Source organism: Pelodiscus sinensis, chromosome 24, assembly GCF_049634645.1.
Source record: "Pelodiscus sinensis isolate JC-2024 chromosome 24, ASM4963464v1, whole genome shotgun sequence".
NCBI lineage: Eukaryota > Metazoa > Chordata > Testudines > Trionychidae > Pelodiscus > Pelodiscus sinensis.
In genome coordinates this window covers 23585094-23601150 of record NC_134734.1, presented here as the reverse complement: position 1 = coordinate 23601150, position 16057 = coordinate 23585094, and the positions used below count along the sequence as shown (strand labels likewise).

The following is a 16057-nucleotide window of genomic DNA, read 5'->3' as shown; positions in this document are numbered from 1 at the left end:
GCCCCGCCCCCGGGACTGCCCCTCCCAGCGTGCCCCGCGCTGGCCCCTCTGCCCCGCCCCCGGGACTGCCCCTCCCAGCGTGCCCCGCGCTGGCTCCTCTGCCCCGCCCCCGGGACTCCCCTCCCAGCGTGCCCCGCGCGGGTTCCCGGCAGGCTGTGCGGCGGGCGGGCCATGGCGGCGCTGGCGGGCACTCCCGGGCCCGGGGCGCGCGACCTGTTCGCCGAGGGGCTGCTGGAATTCCTGCGCCCGGCCGCGCGCCAGCTCGACGCGCACGTGCACGCGGTCAGGTGCCTGCGGGGGGGGGGGCAGGGTGACGGGGCTGTAGCGGTGTCGGGGGGGGGCCCGGGGAGGAAGGTCCCATGGGTGGGGGGGGGCAGGGTGACGGGGCTGTAGCGGTGTCGGGGGGGGGCCCGGGGAGGAAGGTCCCATGGGTGGGGGGGGGCAGGGTGACGGGGCTGTAGCGGTGTCGGGGGGGGGCCCGGGGAGGAAGGTCCCATGGGTGGGGGGGGGCAGGGTGACGGGGCTGTAGCGGTATCGGGGGGGGCCCGGGGGGGAGGTCCCATGGGTGGGGGGGGCAGGGTGACGGGGCTGTAGCGGTGTCGTGGGGGGGGCCCGGGGAGGAAGGTCCCATGGGTGGGGGGGGGCAGGGTGACGGGGCTGTAGCGGTGTCGGGGGGGGCCCGGGGAGGAAGGTCCCATGGGTGGGGGGGGCAGGGTGACGGGGCTGTAGCAATGTCGGGGGGGGCCCGGGGAGGAAGGTCCCATGGGTGGGGGGGGGCAGGGTGACGGGGCTGTAGCGGTGTCGTGGGGGGGGCCCGGGGAGGAAGGTCCCATGGGTGGGGGGGGGCAGGGTGGGGGGGCTGTAGCGGTGTCGGGGGTGGGCCCAGGGGGAAGGTCCCATGGGTGGGGGGGTGCAGGGTGATGGGGCTGTAGCGGTGTCGGGGGGGCCCCAAGATCTAGCCCCATCAGGGGCTGAGGCCATAGCTGGGGCTCCCCAGGGCCGGAGGGCTGGGGCTGGGCAGGCAGCCGCCCCCTCTCGGGTGCTGATTCGCTTTGTGCCCCCCAGGGAGAGCCAGGTGGAGCTGCGGGAGCACATCGATAGCCTGGCCACAGGTGAGCCCCAGGGCCGGCTGGCAATGGACACGTCCCGCCAGGCACCGGGAGGGGCAGAGCCCAGCTCGGGGACGGGAGGTCTGGTCGGAGCCACGCGGGGGAAGCCGGACTGTTGCTAACAGGTCCTACCGAGCACAGTAACCAATGGCAACGGCTGGAGGCCAGGGAACCCCCCTGCTCAGGCTGGCTCGCTCTCGCCTGGGGCAGTAGCCTGCCTGCGCCCCGGTTCTGCTCTGGCTCCGAATTCAGAGCCAGGCCTGCTGTGCTGTGTAGGGTTGGTGCAGGGGGGGAGAGGGGAGCCGGACCCCGCCTGGCAGTGCTCTGTCCTCTCCCGCAGAGCTGTGCAGGATCAACGAGGACCAGAAAGTTGCGCTCGACCTGGACCCCTACGTGAAGAAGCTGCTGAATGCCCGGCGCAGAGTTGTGCTGGTCAACAATATCTTGCAGAATGCCCAGGTGGGTACGGCGCCCCCGTCAGGTGCTGCAGGGGGGCTCTGCTGAGAACACACCTCCAGGCTTTTGTGGGACTCTGAACTGGTCCCGTGGCCGGGGGGGAGCCTGGAGTCTGCACCCACCCCCACCTTGGCTAGGTTGCATTGACTTCTCCCAGAAGCTGCTCCAGGCTCTGCCATGACACGCATGCCGCTGGGAGCCTGTCTGCCCAGCTCAGGGTGGGGGCTGCAGACATCAGCTGAGCCCACCAGTTCCCATCACACATGTCCGCTTGGGGCCCTGCAAATGGCATTTGTTTCTCCTGCCTGAACTGCCCAGCTGCTCCTAGTATTGTGTGCTAGGCCCTGCCCCAGCACCCCCAAGCTCATAGCCCAGGGGACTGCTTGGGGAAACAAAAGAGCTGAATTCCCCAGGTGACATCAAAGCTGGAAACCAGCAGCTCCACGTTCTGGGGAGAACCCTTGACTCATGGTGGTTTGCCTGCTGCACTGGCCTGTGCCTCCGAGCAAGGATACAGGGCAGTCATGGCTGGAGCTGCTGTTTCCACCCATGTGCAGAATAAGTTTTGTTATGGGTATCTGCAGTTCTGCACCACTGGTAGAAAGACTTGCTGCCAGCCGTGGGTGCTATGCCGCCCAGCTGATTAGCAGATGAATTTCTCCTACCCAAGTGCTCAGCCACCAGAGAACACAGGAAGGAATCTCTTTCATGGGGAGCAGAAGAGTCCCCACAGGCATAGCTCTGCGCTGGGGATACAGGCAGCACAGTGCTGTATGAGCATTCCCTCCCCTGACTGCACCACTCTCCCTGCAGGAACGGCTGAGGAGACTCAATCACAACGTGGCTAAGGAGACGGCCCGCAGGAGGGCCATCCTGGAGGCCTCAGGTGGCTACTCCCAGGGTTCCCCCAGCAAGTGAAGGCTGGGGAGAGCCTGGGGGGACAGGCTAGTGCCTTGCACCAAAGGAGCGTTGAGAACTACTTTGCTGGACTGATGCACAATGGATGCTAGAGCCAGTAGTGGGTCCAGGTGGGGAGGGAACAAGGGCACCAGGCGAGGTGGGAACTCACCACCTGTCTTCCATGCAATGCTGAACTGGTTGGCTGAAGTTGGTTATAGGCAGACACGCTCCTAGCCTCCCTGCGGCTTTGAGGGAGACCTCAGCAAGCAGGGCAGGTGGCCATTTGCTAGCACTGATGCTCCGTGTCATGCAGTGGGCTGGAGGGGCAGCCTTGTAGGCTTCTGAACGGTCCTGGGCGCTCAGACCAGCTCCCTCCAAGGCCCACGCAAGCAGCTTGTACTAACGTAAGCGCCCTCTGGAGAATGGCAGTACCTACCTACCATGTATTGCTAGTCTCAGGTGCTACAATAAACTGGCTGTTGCTTATGGCGCATGAGGGATGGGAGGCAAGTGCCTTTATAAAGCCTGTTGGTAACTAACTGGGGCAGCTAACGGTTTCAGGTGGGAGGTGGGGGAAGGTACAGTTGCCCTTTAAAACTAAAACCCAGAGGATGCTCTAGAACTGTCCCACCTCCCCTGTGAAGGAGGGTGAAAAGCTCTGGGAAGGAGACCAGTCAACTGGAGCAGAGGGGAACAATCCCATAGTTGGGACCCTCTTTCAAGATGAGCAATCCTCTCCCACTGAGGCTACCTCTCCAGGGGAGGTCATTGGGAAAAGGCAGGTGTTAGTAATGGGTGATTTGATCATTAGAAACAGAGCTGGGTTGGTGAGGACTTGCCCAGCCACTGTGAAGGTTGCAGCTCACTCAAGGCAGCTAGACTTCTGTGTAGGGCAGGGGAGGAGCGGTACATGTAGTTACTAATGACATAGGTTGTGGAGGCCAAATACAGGCAACTAGGAAAGATTGAAACCCAGGGTCTCTATGGTAGTGTTCTCAAATGCTTCCAGTTACACATACAGGGCCAGCTAGGCAGGATGAGACAATGGTGTAGGGAGAAGGGGGTTAGACTTAGTAGGGACTGGGGAAACTTTTGGAAAATACTGTAGCCTTTAATTTCAGAGGGGAATGATACAAAAAATAAGTTTAAACAAACAGAGGTATAGTGGCAAAAGTAAAATCTCTGCAAGCTGCACAGAAACTTTTCAAAGACATCATAATACAGGCCTAACTTAAATGTCTACCCCAACTTAAAAAAAACAGTAAGACCCAAAAAAGTGCTACTGTAGCTTAACCAGGTAAAAGAAGCAGTAATAGATAAGATCTTTTAAAAGTGAAAGTCAAATCCTAGTGAGGAAAATAGAAAGGACCATAAACTGTCAAACAGTATAAAAATAAGAAAAGCCAAAGAGGAGTTTGGACAGCTAGCCAAAAACTCAAAAAAATAGCAAAATGTTTAAGTACATCAGAAGCAGGAAGCTGGCGAAACCAGTGGGGGCCCTTGGATAATCAAGATGCAAAAGGAACATTCAAAAGCTGAAGTCATTGCAGAGAAGCTGAATGAATTCTTTGCTTCAATCTTCATGGCTGAGGATATCGGGGAGATTCCCGAACTGGAGCCATTCTCTTTTGGTGACAAATCTGAGGAATTGTCAGGAGGTTTTGGAACAGATTGATAAACAGTAACAAGTCACCGGGACCTGGTGGCATTCTCTCAAGTTCTCAAAGAACTCAGTTCTGCAATTTCACATTTAACAACTGTGGTTTGTAACCTGTCCTTTAAATCAGCTTCCATACCTAACGAGTGGAAGATAGCGAACATGACACCAATATTTAAAAAGGGCTCTAGAGGTGATCCTGGCAATTACCGACCGGTAAATCTAACATCAGTACTGGACAAATCAGTTGAAACTATAGTAAGGAATAAAATTGTCAGACACAAGGATGAACATAATTTGCTAGGGGAAGTCAACAGTTTCAGTAAAGGGAAATTGTGCCTTACTAATCTGCTAGAGTTCTTTGTGGGGGGGGGGGGGGGGGGTCAATAAAGATGTGGATAAGGGTGATCTGGTAGGTGTAGTATACCTTTCCAGAAAGCCTTTGACAAGGCCCTCACCAAAGGCTCTTAAGTAAAGTAAGTTGTCTTGGGATAAAGGTCCTTTGGATTGATAACTGGTTAAAGGATAGGTATAAATGGTCAGTTTTCAGAGTGGAGTGAGGTAATTAGTGGGGTCCCCCACAGGTCTGTCCTGGGACCAATCCTATTACATTTATTTATAAATGATCTAGAGAAAGGGGTGATCAGTAAGGTGGCAACATTTGCAGAGGACACTAAACTGCTCAAGATAGGTCAGAGCAAAGCAGACTGAAGAACTTCACAAAGATCTCCCCAAACTAAGTGATTGGGCAAGGAAACGTAAAGTGATGCACATTGGAAAAAATAATCCCAACTAGACATACATCATGGGGAATAATTGGGCTACAGCTACTCAAGGTCTTGGAGTCATTGTGGATAGTTCTCTGGAAACATCCGCTCAGTGCACATTGGCCATCAAAAAGCAAACAATGTTTGGAATCATTAAAAGAGGGATAGAGAATAAAACCAAAAATCTCTTATTGCCTCTCTATAAAGCCATGGGGCACCCACAGCTGGAATACTGCGTACAGGTGTGGTCGCCCCATCTCAAAAAAAGATCTATTGACAATGGAAAAGGTCCAGAAAGAGGGCAACAAAAATGATTGGGGGTTTAGAACAGGTTCCATATGAAGAGAGATTAAAAAGACTTGGGACTTTTCATCTTAGATAAGAGACTGGGGGGGGGGGGGGGGAGGGAGAGATAGGATCGAGGTCTTTAAAATCATGACTGGTGTCATGTAAATACAGAAAAGTTATTTGCTTATTCCACAATACAAGAATAGGAGTCACATGAAATTAACAGGCGACAGGTTTAAAACAAACAAAAGGAAGTTTTTCTTCCCTCAGTGCAGTCAACCTGTGGAACTCCTTGCCAGAGGATGCAGTGAGGGCTAGAACTTTAACAGAGTTCTAGCCATCACCGCATGGCTATTGGCCAGGCTAGGTAGGAATGGCATCCCTAGCCTCTGTTTCTCTGGAGCTGGGTGACAGGGTTAGATCACATGAGGATTCCCTGTTGTGTTCTTTCCCATTGGGGCATCTAGTATTGGCCACTGTTGGCAGCCAGGATACTGGGCTAGATGGACGGTTGGTCTGACCCAGCACGGCCATTATGCTGAAGGTAGCTAGCCACGTACCAGCTCTACATACTAGTCCCTGGCAAGCCGAGATGGGCATAGGCACGTTGGCTCAGCTTGTCACATCTACCTTAGTCTTTCCATGGCGGTTGCAGCCAGAGGGGACGCAGCTCCTCCACGATCTGTAACGCCCCCAGCCCCTTGCCCAAGCCCACACAAATCAGAAGAGGCATTTAAAAGGGGAAACATTTTAACAACCTATAAAAACCAAGACAAGATACAAAGAACCCTTTGCTTCGTTCAACTGGACAGGCTCAATCAGAGGAAGAGATTCTTCATGTGCTTCAGCCAGCAGGATGCTATGCAGAGGGGAGTGTCAAACTGCAAGTCAAACACACCCCACATCAGAATGCATGAGACACAGGAGCTTCTAGCAGCCTTTTCAGGGCACTCAGAAAAGGCCTTGCTTTCCCCCACCTGAGGGGGCTAGTTCAAAGCTGATCATGTCCCTCAAGCTACTGCCAAGATTTCACTAGTGACAGAGCAGCAGCCGAAAGGGAGTGTGGAGCGTCTCTCCAGGAAGCTGGCCTGGTGGAAGAGGGATGATCACATGAAGTTTGGCTCACTAGCCAGGCAGAGAAACGTGCTTGACAGTTCTGCCTCACAACAGGTTTAAGCTTAGGGACTTCTCTTCCCTGTTAGGCCCAGATGCTGCAGGTAAGCCACCTAGGATGGCTCCATTTTGTGCAAGTAGCAGCACGTGGGATGTCAGTTTCCACTCCTTAGGGGCTCAGGCACTGACAGTAGGAGGCTGCTTTTGGAAGTGGGTAGGGAATGGTGCAGCCCTAGACAGCTGAACCAGGCTGAGAGCCTTGAGTTCCAGGTAGACGTGCCCCCAGATACTTGTGTGGGGGCAGCCTTGGTTAGAGGCTTTACCTGGGCAGGTCACTCCTGAGTTTCCATGCTCTCTTCCTCCTCTCCTGCGGCCGTTTCTTCTTGATTCTCCTCTTCCTCCTCCCCTTCCTTCTTCTCGGGAGGCTTCTCATACGCCCTCTCTGAAGGGGTGACTATCACCCCATCCCACGTGGACATTTCAGAGGCCAAGTCTGCAAAGCAAATAGAAAAAGCCCTGTCTGCTAAGAACCCTGGTGCCCTAACCCGTAGTCTCTCTCACTGGCCCGCTGAAGTAACGCACCGCCTCCGGCTGTGGCGGTCACAGGAAGTTGGATAGCTAACCCCTAGTGACTACACTTGCAAGCCCCAAAGGCAAGAGAGGGATGGATTCATTTACAAGGCAAGGGGCTGCTCCCAAGTTCCAGCGGCAGACTCCTGCATGTAGGGCCCAGGCATGTCCTTGCCAGGGTGGGTTTGCCTCCATGCTTGATTTGCCGAGTCTGACCAATTCCAGCCCGATGGGATGGTCTTCTCTGGTGGAGCCCCTCTCCAGGTTCTTCAAGCCTTCCACACCCTCCCTGAGGCGACCCCAAATAGAGCCCCAGCTCTGTCTAGCCATGCTGCCCAGTCGGCACAAGCCCCCAAACCCCTACTCACAGCTTGCATCCCCCTCTTGGCCAAGGATCTTCCTGTAACCTCCATGCGAGAGGATTCGGACGAGCGTCTGTGCCGTGTAACACACCATGTCCTGTGACGGAAGTAGAGAATTAATGCAGGCATGCCCAGCTCTCGCTGGCGTTGTATCCGATACAGTCAGGCATTAGTGTCTGGCTCAGCCCAGGAGATGGGCGCCTGCAACCCAGCCTGTTCCAGGAGCTGGTGCACACTCAGCTATGTTACTGAGCTCTACCCCTTTCCAGACTGCCATGGGGCCAGGGCAGTCCCACCGTCACATGCCCAAAGATTAGTTCACCTGTTGTTCCAGGGTCATGACTGTGTGGACTCTGAAGTTCCCACTCTCACAGGGATCGGTGATCCCAACAGATCCAGGGAGGAACAGCCCAGCCGCCAGGATCTGAAGGCAGCGCCTGTGGGGTAGGCAGATGTTAGCAACACAGACACTGTGATCCTCGGCGTATTTGCCAAAAGCATGTCACTGAGCCAGGGGTAGCCAGCGTGGCACAGGACAGGGTTAGCATTAAGGAGATTAAGAGGCAGGTAACTGCATAGTCCATACAAATTGTATGCACTACACCATTCGTCAATAGGGAAGGCGCTCAGAAGGAGCTATCCCCGCTGTGGCTCTGCAAATTGAACACAGGCAGCCTGGCTCCTACTACAGCCACAGCAGGGGTAGGCCCTGGACCCACTCGCACCAGGTGCCAGATCCCAGTGGGGAGCTGGGACCACCCCCCCCACAGATAGGGACTGCTGCCAGAGCAGCTTCTGTTCATGGCCAGCCCAGGCCACCATGGACAGGGGCTGCTGGGGTGAAGCAGGCTCCCCATGCACTGCTGCCTCTGATGTGTGTGCGTGGGGGGCGGGGGGGAAGAGAGTGGTAGACAGCACTGGAGGGAACTGGCTTTTATAGCCGATATATAAAGGGGGGGGCCACGCACGCGCAACGGGGAGAAGATGCAAGTAGTCACCTTGACTACCTGAGAAGCCTGGGCTTATCTACTCTTACATCCCTAGTCAGCACTAGGCACAAGCGGCCTGAGATGCACAGCAGCAAACTGCCGATTTCAGGAGGGACAAGGCAGCCAGAGCCCGAAGCACTGGGCAGCAGACGCATTTCCAAGTCGACCTTCACTTCGCCTGCAGCTCACCTACCTGTAGGCCACATTGAGCGCCAAGGGCTGCCGAGTAGGGTTGTTCATCACAGCATAGTGCCCCTACAGGGAGGGGAGGAAGGCATTAGGCACAAGGGTTTGTCTAGGGAAGGTCCATTTTCAAGCTCCTGCAGGGAGCTGCAGCTGGGATTCAGAGGAGGGGGAAGCATCCCTCACAGCCCTCCCAACCAGGCCATAGAAGCCATCGTAATACCCCAGGGCGGGCAGACAGACGGTACCACATGCCTTTAGCTCAAACCTCCCTTCCACTCACATACCAGAAGGTCAAGGATCCACGGAGTGAGGGGCTCGAAGCCAGGAAATCGGATTCTCAAGTCCTTCAGCAATCTGATTAAGACTTTCACCCTGAAAGACAAACAATGCTCACTGGGTTTCGAGGTGCTGGAATGTCTCGCTGGATGCCGAGGGCCAGACTAGAGTATTACCGATGGAACTGGGCTCAGGTGTTGCCACTGCACAGCACTGACGGGGCCCTGCACCTCTGCCCAGCATCAGCTCTAGAAGAGCCCAAAGCTTTTCCTTTACCGGTTACTCTGCTAACCGGCACATTGTCAGAAAGGCCTGGCTATGAAGGAGCATGGGTGGGCTGCAGGGAGCCGAGTGAAGCCAGACCACCACAGCTACCGTGACTGCTTTGCTTGAGCTCTGGCAAGACAGGGTTCTGCCACATCACTTCAAGGTGTGCGGGAGCAGGGAAATACCCCGTTCACTGTATACAGGGAAAGCTGGAGAAATGAACCCTCTCAGCTGTACAGAAACTTACGTGGACTGAGAAGCGTTCTCTTCAAACCAGCGAGCATGTCTGATGGCAGCCAGAGCACTCTGCAGTACTTTGATATCCACTGGAAGAGGAGAGGCAGGTGGAGTTGAGTACGAGAGGAGAGTCAGGCCGAGCTGCTAAAGCACAGACTTGGCAAACAAGCCACAACCCCCCCCCCCCCCACACACACACACACACACAGCAGGTCTCTGTGTAAACAGGGCTGCTCTGTAGTGGTCACATAGAAGCCCCCCAACCCCGCCTGCTAACCAAGCAGCCAAACAAGCTGTGGTTTCCTTACAGTGAAGCTCTGGGTCCAGCTTGCGAAGGTTGGGGGGCACAGTGGTGATGAGGATCTTCACCGTGGCATCAGCAGAGCTAATCTCAAAGCCAGTCTCGTTGGTTAACATGGTCAGCACTGCGGGAGAAAGCGTGACAGTCACTCAGTGGAATTGTGAAACACCACAGACCCAACCCAAGATGTGAAGGGTAAATACAAGGAGCAAAGCGGGTCTGTGCCTGACAATGCTGGATTTCTAGCAGCTCTCAGACCCTCCATGCATAAACCAGAAGATGGCCATCAGCAACATTAGTGCCATGCTTATTCTGGTTATCTGCATCCCCATCACGTCATGTCGCCGCAGGTTCTTACTGACCTTCAGTAGGATCTTGTGCTCTCAGGCTTTCCACCACTTTGTTTCCCAAGGCAGCAACAGCTTCCACTAGTGAGAGAAACGGAACACGTGGTTATGCTCATTCTAACCACCATCCCCAGTCAGCAGCAGAGGAGCCAATACTTACATGTGGGCAAGATTTTCAGGATCACCACCAGATCAGCCACATTGTGCCCCGTTGTCATGGTGCCCTTCTTGTAGGACCCCACCTGGCGGACTTCTTCAATTTGCTGGTTTATGGGAGGAAGCCAAGAATTCATGCCAACAATTCTACTCATACGGTCCCCTTACACACCCCACCCTCCAAAAGCAAGACTGAGTCTTTACTCAGACCAAAGAAAGCCTGTTTAATACCATGTAGACTCTGGTGTTAGCTCGGTTTTCCATTTGATATTTATATACCCACTTCCTCCTTTTGTTCTCCCCCTCCCATTTTTCCTCTCCCCTCCCCCCCATTTATTTTAGTTCTGGGCATCCAACACTGGTTTCTACAGAAGTGAGCTGTGCCCACGAAAGCTCTGATCCCATCGACATGTCTTTAAAGTGCTACCAGACTATTTGGTTTTTAAGTTAATCCTGTACAGACTAACTCAGCTACTCCTCTGAAGTATTTAATACCAGTTATGTTTAATGCTCTCCTGCCTCAGCACAAGATCAGGATAACGACCACCTGAAGTCAGAAGACAGTCTCCCATCTGAGCCAAATCCCTGCCCAGCTTGCACATCTTACTAGATAGGCTGACTCACCACTTCGAAAGTTCCTGGGGCTACGATCAAGTTGTCAATCACATTGTTTATTTTAGTCACCAGAGAAAGAATGGAAGCCTGAAAAGGAATCAGTAAGAGTGGTTGCAACACCAACGGACTGACTGGAGCCTTGAGACACCAGGCTCATGTTACAAGCTTTGGAAGGCTACAACTTACACAGCCACAGTGCAAGAGATGCACTAACCAGGTTAATTCAACCATGTTTAGAAGCCACATCACATTTCCCCTCACCATCATTCTAGAGTACCCACCCCCCGGCACGCATCTCCCATGTTGGGGTTAGAGGAGCTAGCCCTCCTTTTAACAACGTTATGAGTACAAGAAATAATAGAATGCTCTACGAAAAGCAACCTGGCCATACCCTGTGACGGCGAGTCGGGGTTTCCCCCCCGATCCTGCACCCCCATAGCTGCGAGAACAGATTCCGCCAGCCAGTAGAGTAGAGAGTTTATTGCTTCTCCAGGATACGGCACAGCATAGACATGATGTGGTTATAGGAGTCAGGGCCAGGATGCCTCAGACCCTTGGGTTAGGGGCTCCATCGCCCCCTCAATCCTCAGCTTAGTCTGTTCCCTTATGTTTCCCAGCCAGCAGCTGCCTCGCTCCCAGACCCTACCCCCCAGCCAGGTGTCTGTCTCCACCTCCCTTCCTTTGTCTCTCTCCCCCAGACCCCCACAGCCTTGTTAACTGCTCAGGTTGCGACTAGGTGTCTGGGCCAATACACGTGGGTGAGTCAGTGGAAATCACACATCACAGCGCAGGGGAACCCCAGGTCACAGAACAGACAGCCCCCCCCCCCACTACATCACACCCCCACTCTTAACGTGTTTCCACTGGCAAGCACCCAGCACACACGCTTTATTAACCTGCTCAGCAGAATTGGGAGCCAGATCCTGGTTTCTCTTCAGCAAGGCTTCACTGAATGCTGTCTCGTCTGGGGCAGGTTTCACACGAGGGAAGGCCATTTCACACTGAAACAGAGAGACTGGGGTCATGCCAATGAGACAGGGTCATTCGAGTGGCTCATTTAGCAACAAGACAATTATTCCAATTTTTAACTCCACTGATTACATCCATTAGTCACTCCCAAGTGCCTCCTGCTTCTAATGACTGTTCCACTGTAGCAGTCAAGATGAGCATTTTATTTTCAGTAGGTTTTGAATGGAGCATGGAAACCTTCAGTCCTGCCCACACAGCTTCACTGGGCTCAAAGAGAGAATCACTAGAACTGGTCAATGAACACCACAGAGCATGTGTTCTACATAGAGCTGCCTGGGAACTTAATGCTATGAAATTACAGTTGAGAGAGGCACAATCACAAAAAATTCAGAAGGAACAATCCTTAAAAGCCAACGGGAGCTGCAAGGACTGTGCTGGGGCAGTGCACAAAGACCTCCCCCCCAAGAGGTAAGCGCCATGCATCCACACACATGCTGGCCCCAGCAGCCAGCTACTTGCTGGGCTAAGCCAGGGTCTTGCTGGGCTGTTGGCCAGGAGCCACCTAGAGTAAGCGCCTTCCAACCAGAGACTGCACCTGGCACCCCAAATCCTCACCCCAGCCAAAACCCCTTCCCTACTCCTGCACCCAGCCTCTGCCCCAGACACCCCCTTTCTCCCATTAATATCATAGAAAAGCATGGCCCTTGACCACTTACCAGACTCTTGGAGTGGCCTCCCCATCCAAAATTATTGCCCATTCCCGAGTAAAGCTATTAGATGCCTCAGCCTGCATGGTTTGAGCTGGGAAATGCGTGGGTACGTCTGCACAGCAGATCACTCAAGTTTCCCCTAACTTGATTCCTGTCAAACAGGAGTGTCTAGCTCAAATGAAGGGGTGCTTTGAGCTCACAGCCAACATTCCAATTTTCTCCTTAACATGCAGAATAATTTTTGTTCTGTGCACCATGGCATGTGTGGATGTGCAACACCAGGAGAAACACATGCTGCTGGCTGTGGATGCTGTGTTAATCAAGTGGGCAACATTTGGATGTCTCCTGGGTGGCCACCCAAGTGCTCAGCTTACAGGGAACACTGCTCCCAGCTAGCTTGTGTACTGTTTAAGTGCAGAAGGGAAGATACAGTCAAGCTGCAAAACAATTCAGCAGCAGCTAATCAAATCACTTTGGGTAACTGAATATTTTGCAGTATAGCTGCTCTCAGTCTCACTACAGCTGAGAAGCTAGATTAGTTCAAGTGTCATTAACTAAAGTGTGCTAACTATGCTGTGAAGAAACACCTTACAATCAAGTTTATTGTTAAACCAGGAACATAATTGCAACACAATGTCCCTGCACCAGTTTTATAGAGGCAATACTATGGACTGGCTAAGCTAAGCCAGGTTACTCACCACATAGAAGTCAAAGGGGATGTGTGGCACAAAGGGCCTGAACCTAAAAAAAGAAAAAGCTGAAGATGAGTTATGATGACTTTAAACTCTAACTGCCCTTTGATGACAGGGCAGACACCCTACAGCAGACTGAACCACTGGTTCAATACATCCTACACCCTGATTAGGAGGGTGTTCAGAGAAAAGCAAACTCTTTCCCAGCCTCTCATGGGAGGACTTCTCACCCTGCTGGACAAGCCAAAATTCCCTTTTACCTGGGAGACAGAAGTTTAACACACACTGGCTTGGACTCTCCTCATAGCAGAGAGCGAAGCCACCCCAAATTGACCAGCAATTGTGCACCATAACTAGTAGGGATGTGAATGTGTACAGTTAACGGATGAGCCTGGGTTCATCAGTTAGCATGCAGTTACACAAGGCTCCCCCCATTTACCTAAACACATTAACGTTCCTAGTAACCAGAGTATATTATTTGAAAAGGAGAAGTCGGTCAAGTGTTCCCCATCTTAGAAGGGGCCCCATTAAGAGCTCTTGCCTCTGCTGTATGTGGTTGGTTCTCCCCCACACAATGGATCTTAGCTTAAGGGGATTATGGGGCTTTGCTTCACAGTACATAGATAAAGCTCCCTCCCCCCCCCCGCTTCGCAACAAGCTGGCTGCCAGAGCCACCCTGGACCCTACACACTAGGTACCGGTACGGCAGGGACACCCCGGGGTGCCAACCCTTCTGCTTCTTCCTGGCCCTTGTTCTGTGGCTCTAGCGTCAGCTTAAAAACGCGAAACGCTGGCAGAGCGACGAGCCGAACGCTGCGCCCGTCCGGGGTAACGGGCCGTCTGCAGGCGGCTGCCAAGGGGGCACGTTCCGCCCCTTCCCGAGCGCCAGCGGACCAGGCCCTGGAGGTTACAAATCGCCACTTCCCTGCAGCGCCGGGCGGCCCCCCCAGCCCCCGCCCCCCGCGAGCGCCACTTACCCGCTGCCCGGGCCGCCCCTGGAGCCAAAGCGCCCGCCACGGCCACGGCCTCGATCGCCCCTGGGGGAGGAGGCAGGTCGCGGGTCAAAGGAGGGAGCGGCCCGGCCCGCGGAGCCTCCCCCCGGCACCTCCCCCCACGGGACCGGCCCCCCTCCCGGGCCCCCCCTCCCGGGGCACCTCCCCCCACGGGACCGGCCCCCCTCCCGGGCCCCCCCTCCCGGGGCACCTCCCCCCACGGGACCGGCCCCCCTCCCGGGCCCCCCCTCCCGGGGCACCTCCCCCCACGGGACCGGCCCCCCTCCCGGGCCCCCCCTCCCGGGGCACCTCCCCCCACGGGACCGGCCCCCCTCCCGGGGCACCTCCCTCCACGGGACCGGCCCCCCCCCAGCCCCCTCCCGGGCCCCCCCCCAGCCCCCTCCCGGGGCACCTCCCCCCACGGGACCGGCCCCCCTCCCGGGGCACCTCCCCCCACGGGACCGGCCCCCCTCCCGGGGCACCTCCCCCCACGGGCCCGGCCCCCCCCAGCCCCCTCCCGGGGCACCTCCCCCCACGGGACCGGGCCCCCCCCAGCGCACCTCCCCCCACGGGACCGGGCCCCCCCCAGCGCACCTCCCCCCACGGGACCGGGCCCTCCAACCCCCCCGGGGCACCTCCCCCCGCAGACCCCCCCCCCCCCCAGGACCGGGCCCCCGCGGGGCATCTCTCCCCGCAATTCCCTCCCGCCCCCCCAGCGCCGGCCCGCGGATCCCGCCGCCCCTCACCTCATGGCGCCCGCTGAAGTCGAACAATGGAGCCCGCGCTGAGGAGAGGAGAAGACGCCGGCCTGCGCTGCGCACCCGCCAACAAGCTGCCCGGCTATTGGCTGGGCGCGGCCGGCCCCCTCCTGATTCCGGCTTTGCCATTGGTCTCCCCACCGATCAGTCATGAGGTGTCGGCGCCTCGGCCAATCGCAGGTCGGGCGCGCGGCGGGGCCGTTGGAGAGCAGGCGCGCCCAGCGAGGGGCCCTTGCTGCGTGTGCCGCCAGTGGCCCCGCTCTGCAGCGGCGGGTAAGGGCCACTAGGTGGAGTGCAGAGGGCGGTGCAGGGCGCATGCGTGCAGGGCGAGCACACAGCTCCATGTGCAACCTTAGAGGCTGTGGCAGCGTGCAGCAGAGTGGCGCAGCGGAAGCGTGCTGGGCCCATAACCCAGAGGTCGATGGATCGAAACCATCCTCTGCTAACCTGTTTTTTTTTTTTTAAAAGCCCTGCCCCCCCCCCCGGGGTAGGAGGCATTTTTATTTGGCACATCACCACCTTGCTGGCGTCCCTGTGAGCTGGTGTCCGGGTGTGACATCACCACCTGGGTGACATCATTGGTGGTCAGGTGTGACATCATCACCACATGGGCAGTTGGGTGCCAATGTTCTTGCACAGTTGTGTGTGGATGTGATCTCATTGCACTGGTGTTCAGGTGTGACATCCTGTCAGTGTCTCCGTGGGACAGCATCTGGGTAGAATATTGTTGGGGCATGACATCACAGCATCTGGGTGTGACGTCATTGCGGAGGTGTGACATCACTGTGCCTGGCTTCTGGGTGTGGCACGATGGCTTCTGTGGTTCCTGCAAGTGACGTCACTGCAGATTAGAGCCCGCTGGAGCTGCCATACAGGCCATGACGTGACCCCTGGGCCTTGCCAAGGCGTCTGGGCTAAGGAGTGGTCAGCTGGGATGGTCCCTTTAATAAGTCCTGTCCCTGCTGTCCAGGCGTTGCAGGTAACAGTGGGCATTTGCAGGGGCGGCCCTAGACTAGCTGCCAGCAACTGGCGCCCTAGGCGAACCATGCAATCAGCACCCCCCCTCCAAACCCCTCAATGATATTGCACCACCATTTGGCGCCCCATTTAACTTGGCGCCCTAAGTGACCACCTAGTTCGCCGATATGGACGGGCCGCCCTTGGGCATTTGTCCCATTCGCTCTGGCCAAGTTGGAAAAACCAGCGGGGTGCGGCACAGAGGAATGCCAGCCCGTGCAGGGGGGAGGCGAGGCTGGGCTGGAGGGGGAGAGAATGAAGGGTTCTCGTGGGGGGCAAGCGGGGTGCCAGGGATCAGTGACAGCTTCAAGGGCAGTGGAGGG

The 16057-nt window shown here is 56.0% G+C and overlaps 2 protein-coding genes across 2 annotated transcripts; one reads left to right on the top strand and one right to left on the bottom strand.

The window, feature by feature from the left end:
- Positions 1–120: 120 nt before the first annotated feature.
- On the top strand, positions 121–2961 carry SNAPIN (SNAP associated protein). Its single transcript, XM_075908174.1, has 4 exons — positions 121–287; positions 1066–1112; positions 1450–1568; positions 2379–2961. The coding sequence occupies exons 1-4, from the start codon at positions 172–174 to the stop codon at positions 2481–2483; spliced, it is 387 nt and encodes a 128-aa protein (XP_075764289.1). The 5' UTR covers positions 121–171; the 3' UTR covers positions 2484–2961.
- Positions 2962–5909: 2948 nt separating this feature from the next.
- Positions 5910–14813, bottom strand: ILF2 (interleukin enhancer binding factor 2). The gene is made up of 15 exons (XM_075908173.1): positions 14706–14813; positions 13945–14004; positions 12974–13016; positions 11493–11597; positions 10606–10683; positions 9986–10088; positions 9841–9906; positions 9486–9602; positions 9188–9266; positions 8682–8769; positions 8405–8466; positions 7545–7659; positions 7229–7319; positions 6614–6783; positions 5910–6058 (listed from the first exon to the last, which is right to left on the bottom strand). The coding sequence occupies exons 1-14, from the start codon at positions 14708–14710 to the stop codon at positions 6623–6625; spliced, it is 1173 nt and encodes a 390-aa protein (XP_075764288.1). The 5' UTR covers positions 14711–14813; the 3' UTR covers positions 5910–6058; positions 6614–6622.
- Between the last annotated feature and the right edge of the window lie 1244 nt (positions 14814–16057).

Excerpts from the sequence above, each read along its gene's own strand:
- SNAPIN (XM_075908174.1), top strand. The coding sequence starts at position 172 with ATGGCGGCGCTGGCGGGCACTCCCGGGCCCGGGGCGCGCGACCTGTTC. Across the intron at positions 288-1,065 it reads GCGCACGTGCACGCGGTCAG|GGAGAGCCAGGTGGAGCTGC; the intron begins GTGCCTGCGGGG and ends TGTGCCCCCCAG. Across the intron at positions 1,569-2,378 it reads ATATCTTGCAGAATGCCCAG|GAACGGCTGAGGAGACTCAA; the intron begins GTGGGTACGGCG and ends CTCTCCCTGCAG.
- ILF2 (XM_075908173.1), bottom strand. Across the intron at positions 7,320-7,544 it reads TCATGACCCTGGAACAACAG|GACATGGTGTGTTACACGGC; the intron begins GTGAACTAATCT and ends CTTCCGTCACAG. Across the intron at positions 6,784-7,228 it reads CCAAGAGGGGGATGCAAGCT|ACTTGGCCTCTGAAATGTCC; the intron begins GTGAGTAGGGGT and ends TTTGCTTTGCAG.